This window comes from Dermacentor albipictus, chromosome 10, assembly GCF_038994185.2.
Source record: "Dermacentor albipictus isolate Rhodes 1998 colony chromosome 10, USDA_Dalb.pri_finalv2, whole genome shotgun sequence".
NCBI lineage: Eukaryota > Metazoa > Arthropoda > Arachnida > Ixodida > Ixodidae > Dermacentor > Dermacentor albipictus.
The window spans coordinates 1,268,567-1,287,766 of NC_091830.1; the positions used below are offsets into that span (position 1 = coordinate 1,268,567).

Sequence of the window (19,200 nt, forward strand, 5' to 3'; positions counted from 1 at the left end):
CCGTGACAGCTGCATGTCGCTGGTGGAACACTCTTTGTTCTGGGGGATCGCCAGGCACAATAACGGCCGCACCGTGGAACTTTCCCTGACTGACAGCAATGTCAAGAAAAGGTGCTGACTAACAAAGGCACGCCATAGTGAGCCATCCTTTCACCAGTCCTTTTCAGTCTTGTAACGAACCAACTTCCCCCATTACTGGATCGCATCACCAACACCCACATCCCCTATACGCGGACGACGTGGCGGTATGGACCACTACTCGAGCCGACGGTCAGATCAAGGAGGCACTGCAACGGGCCATCGACACCGTGGCCGAATACGTCACACGAGTGGGGCTGGAGTGCTCAGCATAGAAATCCGAACTCCTTGTTTTGCGCCCTCTTGACTACCGTAGTATCAAACATCCGCCACCACCCAGCATCACGATCAGGATCGAAGGATCCGAAATACTGACAGTTCAACACGCGCATTCTCGGGCTTCACGTAGAAACAGGAAGGAGCAAAAGCATCGCGCTTACGATCGCCATCAAACAGACGGCCCGACTCTTGGCTAGAATCTCTGCTCTGAAACGCGCTATGAGAGGACAGAAGCATCTCCAGCTGTTAAGCGCTTTGGTGACCATTAGGATCACGTACGCCTTGCCGTACTTACGATTACGGAAGATCGAAAAATAAAACGTAGACAGACTAATACGCAAAGTTCTTAAGATGGCCCTGGGCCTCGCCCGCACCACATCCACAACGCACCACCTCAACCTCGAAATTCACTATACCATTGCCGAACTCATCGAAGCTCACCGAACCGCATAAATCATTTCGTGGTAGTAACACCGGAAGATGGATACGCGAAAGCATCCGCATCCCTGCGTCACCGAGCGGACCAGACTTGATCTCGCTACCAGCCCTGATAAGGAAACGTTTCATAGTGAGGCCCTTGCCGAAGAACATGCTGGTCGGCATTCACGGTGGTAGACGATCAGCGCGAGCCCGAAGCCACCACACACAGAGCTCACGACACGGACACAAAGGCCACTCACGTAGACGCGGCAAGATACGCAGCCCGCACACACGCCTATGCGATTAACGTATCGGTCAAAAGCACTGTAGTCAACATGCAGCCCACCACGATATGAGCCGGCTCCATACGCAGGCAAGACCCAACCGAGGTCGAAGCCGCCACCACCCTTGCCGCAATGGCCGGTTTGGAAACCGTCATTAGCGACTCAAAACTGCCGCCATCCGATTTACCTGCGGCATGGTCTCCCCGACCCCGGCACGCATACTCCGACAGCTGCCCCCAGTGGCACGCAACGCCTCAAGCAAGGTCGACAGTTTTCATTAAAAAGCGCGCTAAAGATGAAGACGAAGTCGAAGGAACACATACGACAGGACTGGCGCTACTTCCAACTGGCGTTTATTACAAATGGTCGCTTATTTATGTTCTGCGCATCAAGTACATACATCATGCACTCATTATCATACACACGCCAGTTGGAAGTAGCGCCAGTCCTGTCGTTTGTGTTCCTTCGACTTCGTGTTCGTTTTTAGCGCTTTGTTTAAAAAACTTTCAAGATGAACCAACTCGCCCAAATCAAGGTATTGAGGCAAGGTCAGCATCAGCAGCGACGACAAAGAATACCCGCCATCGTCCAACACGTATGGGTACCAGTGCACCTCGGAAATCCGGGTAGCGAAGCCGCCCACCAACAAGCTCGAGGATTCGTACGCCGGGCGGTGGGCCAGAACCCACACCCCCACGAAAATGCAGACAAACCACTCCTCACCTTTCACGACATCACGCAGCAATACAAACTAATAGCGCAAACCCAACCGCCCCCTCACCTGAAACTAAACAATGCACACCAAATAACCTGGCGACGACTTCAAACCTACTCATTCCCTTCCCCGCATATCTACACATACATTTAACCAGCCCTCTTCACATCAACATGCACCCTCTGCAAGACACAGACCGCCACCCTCGACCACATCTCCGGGGATGCGATCCAGGGTGGCCCCAACACTCTCCCAGCCCATTTACTTTCTTCCATATTCCTCCGTGGGTCTTGATAATCAAGTTTACTGTGACCTACCCTCACTTCAAAACTTGTCCAGCTTCATTTGTAGTCCTCCCGTGAGCGCCCAAGGCGAGGTGTCCATCTGATCTTCGGTTGCCATAGAACGGTGAGATTTTACCCCCGATTTCAAGCAAACAACCGCATTTCCAAATGCGAGTCCTGGAATCATTACACCTTTCCATATGCCCCGGAGCTACTCGTACCTAGTGCATCCCCATAGTGCTCTGTGTTTCATTATGACCCCATTTCTTCTAACTTTACTGTTATTGTTTTTTCCCGTGTTTCCATATATCTATTGCCTTCGTTTATCCATATACCAAGGCATATATATTACTTTATGCGATGTATTTATTGGCGCTGTATTGACACTGTCTGTTTACTGTTTTCATTGAATACAACACCTGGTTTTTAAAGATAAATTTCAGACGTAAATTCTCGCCTTCTTCTCGACAAATATTAGCCAGACGTTGCATACAACTGTGCTTGCGGGCTAGCAACACCATGTCCTCCACACAAACCAAATTTCGAAGCTGCTGCTCTACTACTGTACCGGCCTGTTTGTATGAGAGATTAAACCAGATATCACTTCCCTCTAGCGCCCTTTCCATCCTCACCATATACATCATAAACAGCAGCGGGGATAAAGGGCACCCTTGTCTCAGTTTCTTGTTACCAACATTCTCCTCGCTCCTCATCCCTTCCCACTCAACGCAGACGGCATTTTCTAGATAAATCTATCTCAGAAGCTGTAGACAATCGTCGTCTAAGCCTTCCCCTTCCAGAATATCCCACAAATGTTGCGGTTTACGGTGTCATACGCTCCTGTAATGTCTAAAAAGGCCACATATAACGGTCTCTTTTCTACTCGTGATATTTCAATAAACTACGTAAGGGGAAATAAGTTCTCATCCAGTCGCCCACCTATCATGAAGTCATTCTCAAGTTCTCAAAAAATGCCATTATTCTCTGCCCATGCTTGCAGCGTTAATTTGATTGCCTGCATTGCTAACCTGTATATTACCGATGAAATAGTTAATGTTCACTACAAGTGCATTCTTTCTCCACCTCACCTTTATAAATTAAATTATTTCTACTTTGTCGCCAACTGTCTGGTATTCTGTCCTGTAAAGTGTTTTCCACTGCTTTAACCAGAGCTTCCTTGCTTTTTGGCCTTAGTTCATCATTCAGCCTAACGGCAACCTCATCTAGCCCTGTGGCTGTGCCGTTTAGGAATTTTCTCTTCGGCTTTCTTTCTGTTGAAATTTGTCAGCATCACCTCCTTTTTCATCTGGTTCACTTTTATGCTCTTTTTTACAGCTAAGCTGTATACCTTTACCATCCAAGGAAATTTTAGTGTCGTTGTAAGCAAGAAACTCCTCCTACGTGGCCCTACACCGAAGTTAGTGCAATGCCGGGCTGACCCACGGCGGAGGTGAAGCAGGCGTTAAGCAATCCCCATAGATGGGCCGATCCCGAAGACAGTACAATGTTGGGTCGACCCGCGGCGGAGTTGAAGGCGTTAACCACTCCCGATACGGAGGCCGATCCCGAAGATAGCCCAATGTCGGGCCGAGCCACGGGAGAGGCGAACCAGGCGTTAAGAACTCCCCATACGTGTGCCAATCCCAAAGATAGTGCAATGCCGGGCCGACCGACGGCGGAGGTAGGGCAGGCGTTAAGCACTCCCCATACGTGGGCCGATCCTGAAGTTAGTGCAATGCCGGACACTCCCGCGGCGGAGGTGAAGCAGGCGTTAAGCACTCCCCATACATGGGCCTACACCGAAGTCAGTGCAATGCCGGGCTGACCCGCGGCGGAGGAGGAGCAGGCGTTGAGCGCTCCCCATACGCGGGCCGATCCCGAGGATAGTGCAATGTCGGGCTGAACCGCGGCGGAGGAGCAGGCGTTAAGCACTCCCCATATGCGGGCCGATCCCGAAGTTAGTGCAATTCCGGGCCGACCCGCGGCGGAAGTGCAGTTCGCCATTAATGGGGCCCACCTACACAGCTTGAAGCAATGAACGCCAATCTTATGGGCATCATTAAGGAGTGTGCAATAGAAGTTGGTGGTAACTCCGTTAGGCCGGATACCAGTAAGCTATCGCAGGAGACGAAAGATCTGATCAAGAAACGCCAATGTATGAAAGCATCTAACCCTACAGCTAGAATAGAACTGGCAGAACTTTCTAAGTTAATCAGCAAGCGTAAGACAGCTGACATAAAGAACTATAATATGAATAGAATTGAACATGCTCTCAGGAACGGAGGAGGCCTAAAAGCAGTGAAGAAGAAACTAGGAATAGGCAAGAATCAGATGTATGCGTTAAGAGACAAAGCCGGCAATATCGTTACTAATATGGATGAGATAGTTCAAGTGGCTGAGGAGTTCCATAGAGATTTATACAGTACCAGTAGCACCCACGACGATAATGTGAGAGAGAAAAGTCTAGAGGAATTCGAAATCCCACAAGTAACGCCGGAAGAAGTAACGAACGCCTTGGGAGCTATGCAAGGTGGGAAGGCAGCTGGGGAGTATTAGGTAACAGCAGACTTGTTGAAAGATGGTGGGAACATTGTTCTAGACAGACTGGCCACCCTATATACACAATGCCTCATAACCTCGAGCGTGCCGGAATCTTGGAAGAACGCTAACATCATCCTAATCCATAAGAAAGGGGACGCCAAAGACTTGAAAAATTATAGACCGATCAGCTTACTGTCCGTTACCTACAAAGTATTTACTAAGGTAATCGCAAATAGAATCAGGAACACCTTAGACTTCTGTCAACCAAAGGACCAGGCAGGATTCCGTAAAGGCTACTCAACAATAGACCATATTCACACTATCAATCAGGTGATAGGGAAATGTACGGAATATAACCAACCCTTATATATAGCCTTCACAGATTACGAAAAAGCGTTTGATTCAGTCGAAACCTCAGGAGTCATGGATTCATTACGGAATCAGGGTGTAGATGAGCCATATGTAAAAATACTGAAAGATATTTATAGCGGCTCCACAGCCACCGTAGTCCTCCATAAAGAAAGCAACAAAATCGCAATAAAGAAAGGCGTCAGACAGGGAGATACAATCTCTCCAATGCTTTTCACAGCGTGTTTACAAGAGGTATTCAGAGACTTGGGGTGGGAAGAATAGGGGATAAAAGTTGATGGAGAATACATTAGCAACTTGAGATTCGCTGATGATATTACCTTGCTTAGTAACTCAGGAGACCAATTGCAATGCATGCTCACTGACCTGGGCTGGCAAAGCCGAAGGGTGGGTCTAAATATTAATCTGCAGAAAACTAAAGTAATGTTTAACAGTCTCGGAAGAGAACAGCAGTTTACGATAGGTAGCGAGGCACTGGAAGTGGTAAGGGAATACATCTACTTAGGGCAGGTAGTGACCACGTATCCGGATCATGAGACCGAAATAACCAGAAGAATAAGAATGGGCTGGGGTGCGTTTTGCAGGCGTTCTGAAACCATGAACAGCAGGTTGCCACTATCCCTCAAGAGAAAAGTGTATAACAGCCGTGTCTTACCAGTACTCACGTATGGGGCAGAAACCTGGAGGGTGACGAAAAGAGTTCTGCTTAAATTGAGGACGACGCAACGAGCTATGAAAAGAAGAATGATGAGTGTAACGTTAAGAGATAAGAAAAGAGCAGATTGGGTGAGGGAACAAACGCGGGTTAATGACATCTTAGTTCAAATCAAGAAAAAGAAATGGGCGTGGGCTGGACATGTAAGGAGGAGGGAAGATGATCGATGGTCATTAAGGGTTACGGACTGGATTCCAAGGCAAAGGAATCGTAGCAGGGGCGGCTGAAGGTTACGTGGGCGGATGACAGAAGTTTGCAGGGACAACATGGTCACAATTAGTACATGACCGGGTAGTTGAAGAAGTATGGGAGAGGCCTTTGCTCTGCAGTGGGCGTAACCAGGCTGATGATGATGATGATGATGCTGCTGATGATGATACACAGCTTCACTGGTCATCCTTCTGCACAGAGTAGAAGGATACTGAGACTTTTATTCTTAAAATACAACCTCGTCATTGCGTTGGAAAGATTCGGCTGTTATATTTCGGATGTAATTTAATGCCACTTCCCCTTCCAGTTTGTTTCGATCTTCGTGTAGGATATGTTGTATTGTTGTTGACTTCCTGCCTAATAATCTTTTGTGGTTCCAAAATATTTTAGGTAGGGCTTTCTTTTTCTCACGTATTTCTGACAACCAACGCTCACTTTCATTTTTTATCTTTGCTTGCACCAATATTTGAACCATAGACCTTTTTCTCCCGGTATATTTCCCATTTACTGGCCACTTCGCGCTTTCTTGCGCGAAGTGGCGCAGTACAGAACGCAGTACAGAACTGCGCTTTCTTTCCCTGCTCTCGGGATGTTTTCTGTCGTTCGGCGATCTCTTCTCGCATCGCCCTGTTCCACCAACTTTTCGGTTTCTTTTTTCTTTCAAACGAACACGTTGGTTCTCTTTCCGTATTTTTGTCGCTATTACACTTAGAAACTCACTATATTCCTCATCTTTACTTGGCCATTTGCAAAGTTTTTCCTCGAGTCTTGTGACTATATTTGTTATTTCTTCAGCTTTCAAATTTGGGCTGGCTATTTTACACTCCTTGATCTCTTTCCCAACTTTATATCCCATTTTCAAAATTTTGCGTTTATGGTCACTCCCTATGCGGCTATACACTTCCTCGTCAACTACCATTTCTCTCAACTTATCGTGAATTCCTTCTGTCATCAGGCAGTAATCAATGGTCGATTGCCGGTTTCCCACTTCCCACGTGATCTGCCCTTCACACTTAGGCCCTGTATTCACGAAACGAGGTTATATAGTACAAAGAGCTAGCATTGACTTCCTGCTGTTGTAGGAAATGCCATCTAGATCCTGTATGTGGGCATTCATGTCACCTAATAGGATAATTTCTGCATGATTCTCGAAACCCTTAATATCGACACGTGTACTTGTTTATCTTTATCGGGCGACCCCGTTGCAAAACCTAACAAATGTTATCGCAGAGCGCAGGACGCGCCTGCATGTATCGGATGTTTCTGGAATGTCATCGATGGTTCCATCCACTGTCTGTCACCGAACCTTGTGTAATGTGATTGCACGTATGCGCGACGCGAATGGTGTGGAACTTTGTGGAAGACACGCGGCTCCCAGCGATTAGTCTGGAGCATCCGACAACTGAAGTATAAAGGCCGACGCGCTTGACCCGCTGATCATATTTTGACGAGCGTCAACTGCGTTCACCGCTGTCGTTGTGCTTTAAGTGCAACTTGCTTTTGAGGGCACAAGTTCGCCCGGCAAAGATTTAGTTTCGCCATTTATAGTTTTGCTACTGCTGTCCATTTGGCTCCCTGATGGATGAGCATTCCGACTCCCCCTCCCTTTCTTTCCGACTTAGTTCTATTGCACCCTCTAAAAACAAAACATAATTCTCAATCACTGGCGGCTCTTCCGAGTCTCTAAGGTGCGTTTCTGTAACTGTAATTTCTGCCATTTTTTAACAACTCCAGTGGAGGCGAGCGTCATGTGGAGGTGTTGCAAGGAAACGGGCGCGCCGCTTCATGTCGTCCGAGATTGGCGCGCGAAAATCTCGGAAGCCATGGCCACCCTATGACTGGTTAAAATGATGGAAAAGGGGCATGATTGGCGCGTGCCAATCTTGGAGGCCATTGCTGCCCTATGAATGGTAGAAATCGAGGAAAAGGGACTTGTGTTTAAGCTCCTACGTAACAGAACTGTTTTTCTCGCGTAATCAAATTATAATCCGACGCTAACCTGTATAGACGCTTAGGTTGTAGTTTACGATTTTTCTGACGCATGCTACTTTGAGGAGTTCAGTAACGCCTCTGCGCCACTCGTCTGGCTTGCGTGGATGCGGTTAGGAATAATTTTTCGACAGGCGGCGTCCGACATCGAATTTTTGTCGACACGGTGCCCTTAACGCTGTCGCCTTACTATAGTTGACGTTGTGGTAAATGCGTTAGCATTACGTCGGAGCTCTTTGAGGTTAGGTTACCTGACCGGCTTCCTACGCTTCACAGTTATAAACATTCTTGCACTTTGATATTCCTAATGCAAAAAAATGTGGGGTTTCACGTGCCAAAACCCCTTTCCGATTATTAGGCACGCCGTAATGGGGGACTAAGGAAATTTGGACCACCTGGGGTTCTTTAACGTGCACCTAAATCTAAGTATACAGATGTTTTCGCACTTCGTCCATTCCTAATGCTAACGCAATAATAGTTACTAGTATGCATGTAACCTATTTCTCGTAAAGCATTTTTGCATTACTATACTTCTCTGTACCCACTACTAACAGCAGCAGCTGCTGCCGTGCTTGAACGAGGCGAACAGACGGTCGTCCTTCCGAAAGGTACACGAACTCCTCATCTTCGATGTACCAGTAGGCAGATCGGCACATATCTGAATGATTTCTTTTTAAATTTCACGTGAAGCACACATTCACAAAGAAATCACGATTAGTAACACGGGGAACGGAACTTCCGTATCGCGGACACTGACAAGCACTTAAGCCAAACAGAACGGGTGTCGACTCACAGGTATAATTTGACCGATGACGCCGACAGGCTCACGGCGTGTGTAGGCAAACGTGTTTCCGTCTGTGCAAAAGAAAATAGTGGCCTTAGAATGACGCATGGGGTTACAATATGCACAGGAATACACTCAAAGTTCACAGAAATATATTTCCTTCGGAAAGCACTAGCGATAATATTATCCATTACGGTAGGATCTATCACCCGAGCTGTCTTCATAACTGTTTACCCGTGCAATAAAACCATGCGCGAGTACTGAAAACATGCAGGCTCGAAGGAAGCTGCACACAAGCCTCAAATGTTTCAGTTTCTTATAGCCCAGCATAAATGACAACTTAGCTCATCTCATTTCCGATTTGTGCTGTATAAGTACCATTTCGCAATATCCCCGCGCTTCGTGCCGCTGATCGGCTTTTCATTTCTTGCTTGTATACGGCGAAGCTGCCAAGAGGTGCTATGGGCACCTTGCAAGTGCTAGGCGGCGCCCTGTCTTTCCGACCTCTAGCGCCATCTGACGAATACTTGCGCGAATGTGGTAGGATTACTCACGGCGTCAGCAGCCCGCGCTGCGTGTTTGGCGTCCTGTCAAACGGTAGCGATAGCGCGAAACAGCGTGCCGATATTAATTTTAACAGGGCTTGAGAATTACAAGATCTTCATAGCTATTTTCGTGAAAAGAATTTAGAGAAGGGAAGTCGTCTATTTGAAGCGGGGCACGTCTACGACGTGAGGGAAGTGTTGAACTCGCGCTGATCGGAAGTGACTGCTAGGTTTATTCCGCACACGAAAAATAATGCACCAGTGAGATGCGTGAAGCTCAGCGTAAGTTACTTCGTTATCAACGGTGTAGACGCGTGAAATTATAGGCGACATTGATTCTTGAAGATCGGCGACAGCAGACAAATCCTAGCGGGGAGCTGCGATTGCCGTGCTGGCATTGCAGGGAAGGGCAAGGACGCCGCGGTAGTTTCCCTGTACATACAGGACGGCAAATACGAATCCAAAACATCTCATCCAAGAACGTGGGGCGTACGAACGACTCGTAAGACCTACCAGAGGTATTCTAACGTTGCTCTGCGCCCCCCCCCCCCCCCGAAAAAAAAGAAAGGGATGAACTTACCAGTTGTGTTAGACTACGCTAGGAAAATATTTTCGCCCAAGTTACTGGAAGTGCGATACTTTTATGTTTCGATTTTTCAGTGCGTGCAAAGGAGGTTCCAATAAACCACGTTGACAAAAATTTTGGTGATCTCAACTGCCCCTTCGTTGATATGCTGGGCGCAGAAGGGTGTATGCCAGCTCAGCTGGCTGCAACCCCTCAAATCTCTCAGCAAGCCGTAGCGCTGTTTGAATGGGAGAGGATCGGGAAAGAGTTCCACAGCTTTACTGCGCTACAGTGTGGGAACAAACTACTTTGTTTGCTGCACATCCTGGTACGCACTGCAGGCAGTGGCGTAACAACGGGGGGGGGGGGGGGGTTGCAAGGGGCCAGTGGGGGGGTGGTGTCATATGCGTCTGGAGACACACGGAAATTGTTGATATCCTCGCCTTCCTCGAATAAACCTGGGGGAGGTGGGGGGGGACAGGAGACCTATGGGCCCCGGGTGCCAGACGACCTAGCTACGCCACTGACTGCAGGTGTCCCGTTGCTGCCATAATTGCTGTAAAAGCAAGGAATTCAGCGTTAACGCACTTGACAGAACGCCGGAACATAAAACTGCTTATGCCGTCGGACGAGCGCTATCCGTGTTGACGCCGTTCTGCTTCATACGGTCGGCTTGGAAACCTGTAAAACTTTGTTCCTCGTGAGTTGGTGTACGTGCTGTTGCAGCCCACTACTCAACAGCTCGGGTTGCACTTCGGCATTGCTCAGAAAAGACAACAGCTACGCGCGAAACAGTGCACATACAGGCTTTCCGAACGCAAGAGGGCCGGTTGTATCCTGCCGGTTCCGCGCTCGCCGCCGCGAGGGGCGCCCTAGTAGGCGCGGGAACTACGCTCGCAACCTGCCTATACACCAGAACACCGTGAATTCAAAGGGCGCCGCCATATTGATGAGCGCCGGTCGCGCCATCTATCCCAAGCGCCGCGAAGTAAAAGTGGGCTGCCACGCCGGGAGATGCGACCCGGCGCGAAAGCGAAACTTGGGCTTTTTAGCTGCGCGGAAGGCGTGTTTCACGTTTTTTCTAACCTGTCATTTTCGCTCTCTGGATTCAATCAAACTTCAAGACCTCGTGCAAGTCCACAATGGACACACTGAGTGCTGTGCAGACTGCAGAAGCGAATACATCGGGTAGGTACGCTATTACGTTACGTTTGTACAAACCGCGCGCTATATGCTAGGACACCTGTGAGCTTTTTGGCACGTAACCTGTGAAGGAATTTACAGCACTGTGTTGGTGCCATATATTATTAAAGCACGCAGAACACTGTCATCTGCGCTTTCAGTTTGGTCTTGTTTGTAATGGTCTCTACTGGGTTGGCCGCGCTTGGCAACCAACTGGCGAGGTCGTTTGACTGCCTGGTTAGCAGACGCCTGCCCTTCACCACCTGCACACTGAAAACAAAATATATGTTATAGTAAGAAGGGCTGTAGTTCTTTCCCATGCCATCACTTTTGCGAAGATATAAAGTCCTCTCAAAATGAAATAGAAAATACACCAGGCCAATTGTATCGTGCAACCACTTAAGAGTACAACATTCAGAACAAAAGCCTACAGCACTCGAACAAGCAGCATATGATGCTAAACCTGCACTCATTGGAAAATGAGGTACTACAGTAGTTATAATGTTCAACTACATGAGCAGTCAAAGCCCGTATAACAGGGCGAGCATGACAGATGCAGGTGTTGTACAGTTGCACAAACCATGACAGGGCACGTAAAATTACCATCCCTACTTAAAGCTGCATCATCAGGACCCCTTTGGTACAAGACAACAACCGCACCTGCATTCCAAGAAATTAGCCCCACCAACTGCAGCTACCTGGTACCAGACCTGTTTCGCTTGTGCGAGGCCATCGGATTGTTGGCGCTCCCTTAGAAAAGAAAACAGTAAAAAAAAAACTAGTGAGAACGATCAAAATTTTGTTACAAAATACAAGAATAATTAAGCACCTTATTTTCCTCGCCATATGAACGGAAATATTTTGCGCTTTGCCCCGCATAACAGCCCGCACGCAGTTTAGAGCTCAGGAGGCTCAAATGAATTCGTTACGAATGACACCTGCAACACCAGCTCGTAAAGGTAGGTGCGCTTCAAGAACACCTTCGACGACGAGTAGTCGTCGTTTACGTTTTTGTGGACGCATGCTACGTGACGAGCAGACTTCGGTTTACTTTCATTAGCAATAACGCTCACCAGCAAGGCCTACAACTTGTCGTTCACGCTTAATGGTCATTCCGTGCACCAGCTGCAAGTATCGCTAACCGCAAACTCAACTGTTCCGCTTAACCGTCGGGAGCTCTGCCTGAATGAAAACACGAAAAGCCTTTTTGTGTTATAGCCAAGGCGAAGCACGGGCGCGGGATTCTGCTCTGTAGGCTTGTTGCCCAGAAAGTGCTCGGAGCAAACCTGCGTATTACGTTTGTAGGGCGCAAAGTTGAACGTGGCACCAAGATATACACAGATCGAATACTCACTCGTGCATTTTCACTGGGTTGGTAGTTCTTCGCATTCACTGCAGCTATCCACCGGTGACGCAGCTTGGCATTCTTCGTTGCGGATGGAAATCGGCGCAGGCTGAAAACACCGCACCGGCACGATCCCCTACGTGTGTTGTGCTCTTCGCAAACAGCGCTAAGCAACCTGCTCCTTTTCCGCTGGTTGTTTTGGCATCCAAACACGACGCAATGATGCCCAGATGACTTCTTCTACTTTGGATCCGTGTGAACGGGCACATTTCCGCACTTTGGAGCCCTAGAGCTGGCGTTTGCCATGTCTACTGGTCGCCGGCGAACACACTTTGGCAGCCCAGTACAAAATAGCGCCGGTCGACCGGGCAACCCGGGTGCAAGAGTATGCGTTCGGTTAGTCTGGGTGCGAGACTAGCGTGTTCTGGTCTATAGAGCCGTTTTAATTTGGGTGAAGGCCGGCGTGCGACCGCGTGCTCGGTATCGAATGTTAATAGAACTGCCGCAGTTTCCAGTTTTTTGATTGATACGCAGGTAAGTATCAATGATTCCAAAATGACAGTTTATAGACCGTTTCATCGGGCGAGGAGGATAGGGCGCCCGGAGAGCCTTTCCTCCTCTCTGGCTTGGGCGATCCGGTGCGGCGCTGCTTGAAAGTATTGCTGTCGCGTGCTGCGGAACGATTTCGAGATGTTTTAGATGGTACTTTGTGAAATTTACGCCATGCCCGTTCATATAAGGTCGTCAGGGAAGCGTTTCAGTGCATCGGTAACTACAGTAGGCGGAAATATCTCTTGGGGGCGCAAAAATGTGACGTGTTTTATCAGCCGCGGTGTACGCACATTATCAGTCGCGGTGTGTGTATGTGTTGTGAACTATTTTGCTTATATCGGTTTTAATTCAACAAAGAAAACTGGTGTCTCTGTATTAGCAGCACGAAATGGTAAATCTGCTCAATATCTGATCGCTTGGTGTAGGAGTAAAACATAAAGCATAAGAGCGAATGCTCGTGCACGGCCAACCCAAGGCAACCACGAAACATCTAAGCGGCAGGCGCTATCAAATATTTGTGATGCACGGGCATCGTCCTCACGCATTTCAAGTCTAGTAGGCTTCGAATTACCATATGTCTAAGCTAGCCTTCCTGCATGAGGCCGATGGCGCTGCTCAACACAGCGATAACTGCGGTTGGTGAACCAGCACGGTGCATATGTAACCTGTGCGCTTCGGCATTGCCTTTTTGGCCTGCATACAGCCACAATATATGAGACATCGCATAAAAAGAATGCGATGCCCATTTTTGAGGACAAAATTTCCGTAATACGTGTGAGTGCGTCGCAGAGAATGGAACGAACACAACCAAAAAATAATTCGGTTATCATCCTCTTTCTCGAAATAGCAAGAGAAAACGGGCTAACGCCGCAATAGGACCTCACATAGTCACGCCGCACAACGTTTATGAATACATAACCGCTGATGCCGTATGCTTGGACCATGCAGTATATAGAACAAAGATATATGTAATCCACCACCTACCACTGCCTAGGACGCTCGCGCAGTTCGTAAACAGCCCCTTTGCTGAACAAGCTTAATTCAGACTGTAAGGTATGCTGCTATTACTTGCGAAAAATATTTTATTCAGGGGCGGAAACCTCATCCATCGAACCAAGTAGTCACGTAATGTAACCTGCAGCGAACGGTTTGAACGCTTGTCAAAGTATAACATCACAGCCCCTATCGTAGCAGAACGGTACCCACGCTCACGCTGTTACGATCGTCGCGTATGTTTCATGGCTCCTAAACCGCAGCTTAGAATTATAGGATAATACTGCAATAAGGTCACATTAGTGATTGGAACATTCAGAAATACACAATTGATCTCCGAGGCTGATTGTAGACTGTAAAATGCGCGCACACATCGTGCTGTGTGTTCCGTCCACCTCAACGCCAGCAAAAATTCCGGCCATGACGCCTTAAACCACTTCAGCACGTCTCACAGAACCGTTTATCACGTAGAAGACGCACGTCATACTAAACAGACCGCACGACCGCGAAAGTTTTTCCAATCCAATCATTCCCAGCTGGCATTTTGCGGCTTTCATTGCAGTATGTGAAAAGCCGGTGACGCATGCCTTAGCGAATGCATCGCAACCTTAAATCGCGAGGTGAAATCGTGAACGGAATTTCGGCACTTTTTAGAGCTAACGTGTATTTTTTATGCGAAGCATATTACGAGAGCTCAACCCAGCTCCTCAGGCGCGGCGGTGTCGCCTTCAATGACCTTTGACCCCATGCCATACCACGTGACACCGTGACGTCACGACAGAGGAGAAACGGGGCTCCAACTCACGCCGTCGCTCGCGGCGTCGCGGCGGTATATAAGCAGCTGCGCTTGTTTCTAGGTGGCTTTGGCTCAACTCTTGCAAGATGGGCTGGGTGGGAATCGAACCAGGGTCTCCGGAGTGTGAGACGGAGACGCTACCACTGAGCCATGAGTACGATGCTTCAAAGCGGTACAAAAGCGCCTCTAGTGAATGCGGTGTTGCCTTAGAAACGAGCTGTTTCTAAGGCTCAGGCGTGCGTCGCTAGCTCAGGCGCACATTTCGTTGCCGCGCCGAACGCTGCGTTGCTCGACGCTCACCACGTCCAATGCGGGGCGCGTAGTCGCTGCGCCGTAGCCCATTGTCTTACACCCCTTGGCGGGTCGACGGGAACGCTGTCGCGTTCCACTCTTGAAGGCGAAGCAGAGTAACGCATGAGTTGTTTCTTCGTCTAGCCGAACCAAATATAGCCAAGCAACAGCAGTTCACCAGGCTAAACAGTGGTTCAACAACTAAAATAAAGGCTAGTATGCTTCGCATCCTGGGCTTAACCTTAGCTAAGCCACAGCCATTTTTTTCTAAACTGATTGGATATTAGTGAATGCAGTCATAGTTAAAACGCAGTTGAGCAGTGCACTTTTGCGGAACTTCAAATATTTTTAAACGGTAAAAGTAGAAAATACGCTGCAATTGACGATGCCTCCTGCCATTTCATTTAGGACTACCTCCCATTGCATGAAGTTAATAGATACTTGTTTACAACTTTGTTGCTTACGCTTTACGATTTCGACTAGACCATCTGTACAACCAAGCAGGATTAACGTGCAAATCAGTATGTAAAATAAACATGGAAAACGGCTTGAATCGCACCTTCATCTTATATGTTCATAATGCCATTCATGCTAACTATGACAACGCATACAATCAGGCGAAATTATGGTCTCGCATCAGTAGCTATTCTTGAGTGCATGTAAAAACCATTGGTAATAAAACGAATGTTAAAGACCACACATGATTCTGTATTAATTCTGCTGCCAGCTGCTTGTGTGACCCTTGCAGAGTACTTGTAAAATACTTGTTGAACCTGCGCATCAACTGTGTAGAATATAATTCACCATGATGGAAGCCTGCACAAGTTGATTCAACATTAGCAATGGTAAAGCAACAAAAAAGGCGTACAGTAAAAGAAAGATGTAAAACACATGTAAGTGGCTGTGTGTCTTACATCTTCCTTTTGTTCACGCCATTCGCGTTGGCTTAGCATGTCGGAAGTTCAATAGAAATTACCCTATATTAGGGTGCATTTCTGTGCTTCACTAACCATTCCACTGGCTTGTTACACATTTCTATGCTTCACAGTTCAAGCTCCTGCTAAGGCATTCTTGCAATAAACATTGCTCATCCCACCTCAGATTCTGCAACATTACGTATGGACCTATGTGCTTGAATAATGTCCCATCTATTCACAACACTCTTGCTGCTAAAAGAAAGAAAGTAACTGGGGTACGTAAACAAGCTTTGAGAATGCAAAATATTTTCTCGTCTCATTTAGCAACCATTCCATGAGGTTACAACTGTTAGCCAGTACATCACTATAAAGGTATGACTACTGTAATGTCTTCATATCACAGAAGTCTAGTTAAATATAACAGTTTGTTTAGGGATGGAGCTGCTCCAAATTTGGTTTTCTGACTTGATCCAATTTATGCATGTTAGAGCTTTTTTTGTGCGCATGTGATGCGAACCAAGATTTGGTTGGAAGACAGCGCTGCTTTCATTGTAGTTTCTCCTGCATGCTTCTGCACTGTCTCTTGCTAAGGTACATCATTAGCACCACTTCCCCTCAACGCCTATGGTGTCGAAGGTACGAACTGTGAATAACTGAGTGGTGTCACGTAGCAAATGTCGACAGAGAAAGATTTCCTATGGGACACTAATGCACGCGTAGGCGTGCGCCATGCTGTTACGACTGAAGCGAAACCGTTTCAGAAATCCTTCATCGCCGAACATGCCTAGCGGATTCCTACCGACGCGCTTGCATTGCAGGCTCAATGAAAGCAGCCGAATGCGCAGTGCTCGCGCAGAAGGGGCAGTCGTTTTGATAGAAGTCCGATCGGCACGCTTGCATCAGGGCTGAAGGACATAATTCCCGCGAATGCAGGCGCGTCCTGCGCTGAGCGATAACATTTCTTAGACGGTGAAGCGCGGTCAGCCCATAGCGTAACATAGTAAACGACAATAGCGGATGCTCGAACCATTTCGCGGCCGGGCCACAGAGTATTATTGGCGGCGAGGAGTTACGGAGTCGCCATCTATCGGAAGCGCCTCGCTGGCGTAGTATGAGGGATCACGTGGCGCGTTCCTAATAGGTTTTGCTGTCAGCGCTCACTGAAAACACCATGCGCGAGCTCTCCCAGACATTTCTGTAAGTACTTTCGAAACGAGAGAAGTATCTTACTGTCTAAATAATAATCTTGGGCAAACTGAAAGCACACAATCGTTTACAGACGCTATCTCTTTACCGAATACGTAGTGAACGCCACTGCGCGTGGTCGCCGCGATGGAGTCTCCCCAACCCGCTTCTTGCGTGAAAGGTAGGTAAACGCTGGGAGCAAACGATGCGAAATATGTTCTTATAGTGCTTGTATAACTAAATGGAGTGTAATAGAACGAAGCCTCAATGCAGCGATCGCGCAGATTCGCAGCGACCGACTGCGCGTCTGCATGCTTGTCCTCGCACTGTGTCGGTTTCTCCGCGCGCGCGTTTTCGCACCGTGCCATGAGCTTTAGGCCACAGAATATGAGCATTTGACAGTATACAAGCTATCATTGTTGCGTGGGCGCTATCAGAGCTGTTCAAAAATAATTTCATTGTAGAGACTTCGACGCCTACGGGGACTGTGATGTGACGACGCGACGATTCAATCTTTTTTTTTCTTCTAAATTCTTTTACCTTTCAATACTATTTCTCGAGTTGCGTCGCAGTGTATGTTTATCGTTGTTCTCAGCGTGCCATTTCCCACTGCTCCTTTTTTGTAATCCAGTGCATTAATTCATAACACAAACATGACCATATGCAATGCTTTTTTTAAATGTGCTTCTTACCGCTGCCTTTCCACTCCACTGAACTTGCCAGTATCTATAGCATCGACAAGTTCATAGACCAAACCGTCATGACATTAGTCGGGCAGCGGACTCGGGCGAGCGTCTATGTGCGCGTTTTCAGAACATCGCAGACCGGGCGCCGTAGCAGAAATCGTCCTCGCGTCTGTTGTAGCCGATGACTGTTTGCCGGTTTTATGTTTTGCGAGCCAAGCTTCACGCAGCTTCTTGTCCTGCGGCTACGTGTGAATAAGGCTGACACCGGGCTCCGTTGCGAAAGTCCGGCACTGCGGCACCGAGCAGTAGCCTGCCATGTTGCGCGCCTTCAAAGGCAGCCACCACCTATTTTAGTGCTTTCAAGCGTTGTAAAGGAGACACTCGAAGCGGGAAAATTTCGCCACTAAATGAGGACCGCAGCGCACGAGGGAATTTAAACTCGTTTTCAGCTCGCTTCGGCGCGCCCGAAGCAGCTGACGCGGCCGCTATGTTCACGTGATCCCTCCTAGCACGTCACGCCGATGGTGGCGCCAGCTTTTCCAGTGGTGGAGCTCGAGGCCAATAGTAAACGTAAAGAGTGAACTCTCCCGTAGCCGCCTGCGGTCGACTTTAGTGCTCCTGTACATACTCTTGCAGGGAGCAGAGTTGCGCATAACTTTTCCAGCGCCGCTCGCACCGCTATTCGCCGAGCGCTATCACGTGGTGCAAAATGACATTGAATGTTCAACTGCACCGCTGCGAAGCCAACTTTACGGGCTCGGCACCGACTCGTTTCCGTCAGTGCCATCAAAATTGCAATCAGCGGACCGTCGAGCGTGCGATGCACCAATCGGCTCCGAGTTGCAGGTACGGTATTCGACGATATTAAGTTAATGACACGAAGTGATACGGAGCACATCATATTGGCCCTTGTATTCTAGTATGACGGGGTGCAGCGCACCAAAGTGCACAACCCGCACGGAAGGTGCCAAAGCTTTTTACACGGTGCCATGCGGACGGACGAGACCGGCCGGCTTCGAAAGGGACCAGGATGTGCGAGGTTACTTTGCCTTGTTTGTAGAGGTGAGTTCGGTTTGTTTACACTAAAGCAGCACTTATCTCGAGTAACACTCCTGTACACGCTGAAATCCCTATGCCTGGCATGAGAGGTGGTTCGCTTGTGCAATTTTTGGCGTATATGTGCAGCGTGACACAGACGCGGGACAAGGAATGAACAACACGTCTGCGTCGCGCTGCACATATACGCCAGGAATGCTAACTTAGCAAATCGCCTAATTCGCCGTGTTGCTTGTGTGATTGTTCTGTCTATGTGGGTCTGGAACAGTGTGTTCAAAACAGTAAATACTACCAGATACAATTTGCACGCTGCACCCTGGTTTTTCTCTGCCCCGTTATTCTTTTATTTTTTTGTCGGCGTTGTGATTTTTCGTGTAAGGTCGATTGATGCGCTGGTGTTCATTGTTTTGTAGTAAACG

General features: G+C 48.1%; 1 protein-coding gene and 1 long non-coding RNA gene across 4 annotated transcripts in view; one reads left to right on the forward strand and one right to left on the reverse strand.

Moving 5' to 3' along the window:
• The window catches only part of LOC135911970 (aldehyde dehydrogenase 1A1-like), a 360,058-nt gene that overhangs the window by 108,034 nt on the left and 232,824 nt on the right, over positions 1–19,200 (reverse strand). For both annotated transcript variants that reach the window (XM_065444352.2, XM_070527411.1), the window contains exon 13: positions 8,678–8,739. In XM_065444352.2, coding sequence (XP_065300424.2) covers positions 8,678–8,739 — 62 coding nt within the window. The remainder of the gene's footprint in view (positions 1–8,677; positions 8,740–19,200) is intronic.
• The window catches only part of LOC135911975 (uncharacterized), a 47,211-nt gene continuing 46,374 nt past the window's right edge, over positions 18,364–19,200 (forward strand). For both annotated transcript variants that reach the window (XR_010567529.1, XR_010567528.1), the window contains exons 1-2: positions 18,364–18,571; positions 18,646–18,787. This is a non-coding gene — a long non-coding RNA (uncharacterized lncRNA). The remainder of the gene's footprint in view (positions 18,572–18,645; positions 18,788–19,200) is intronic.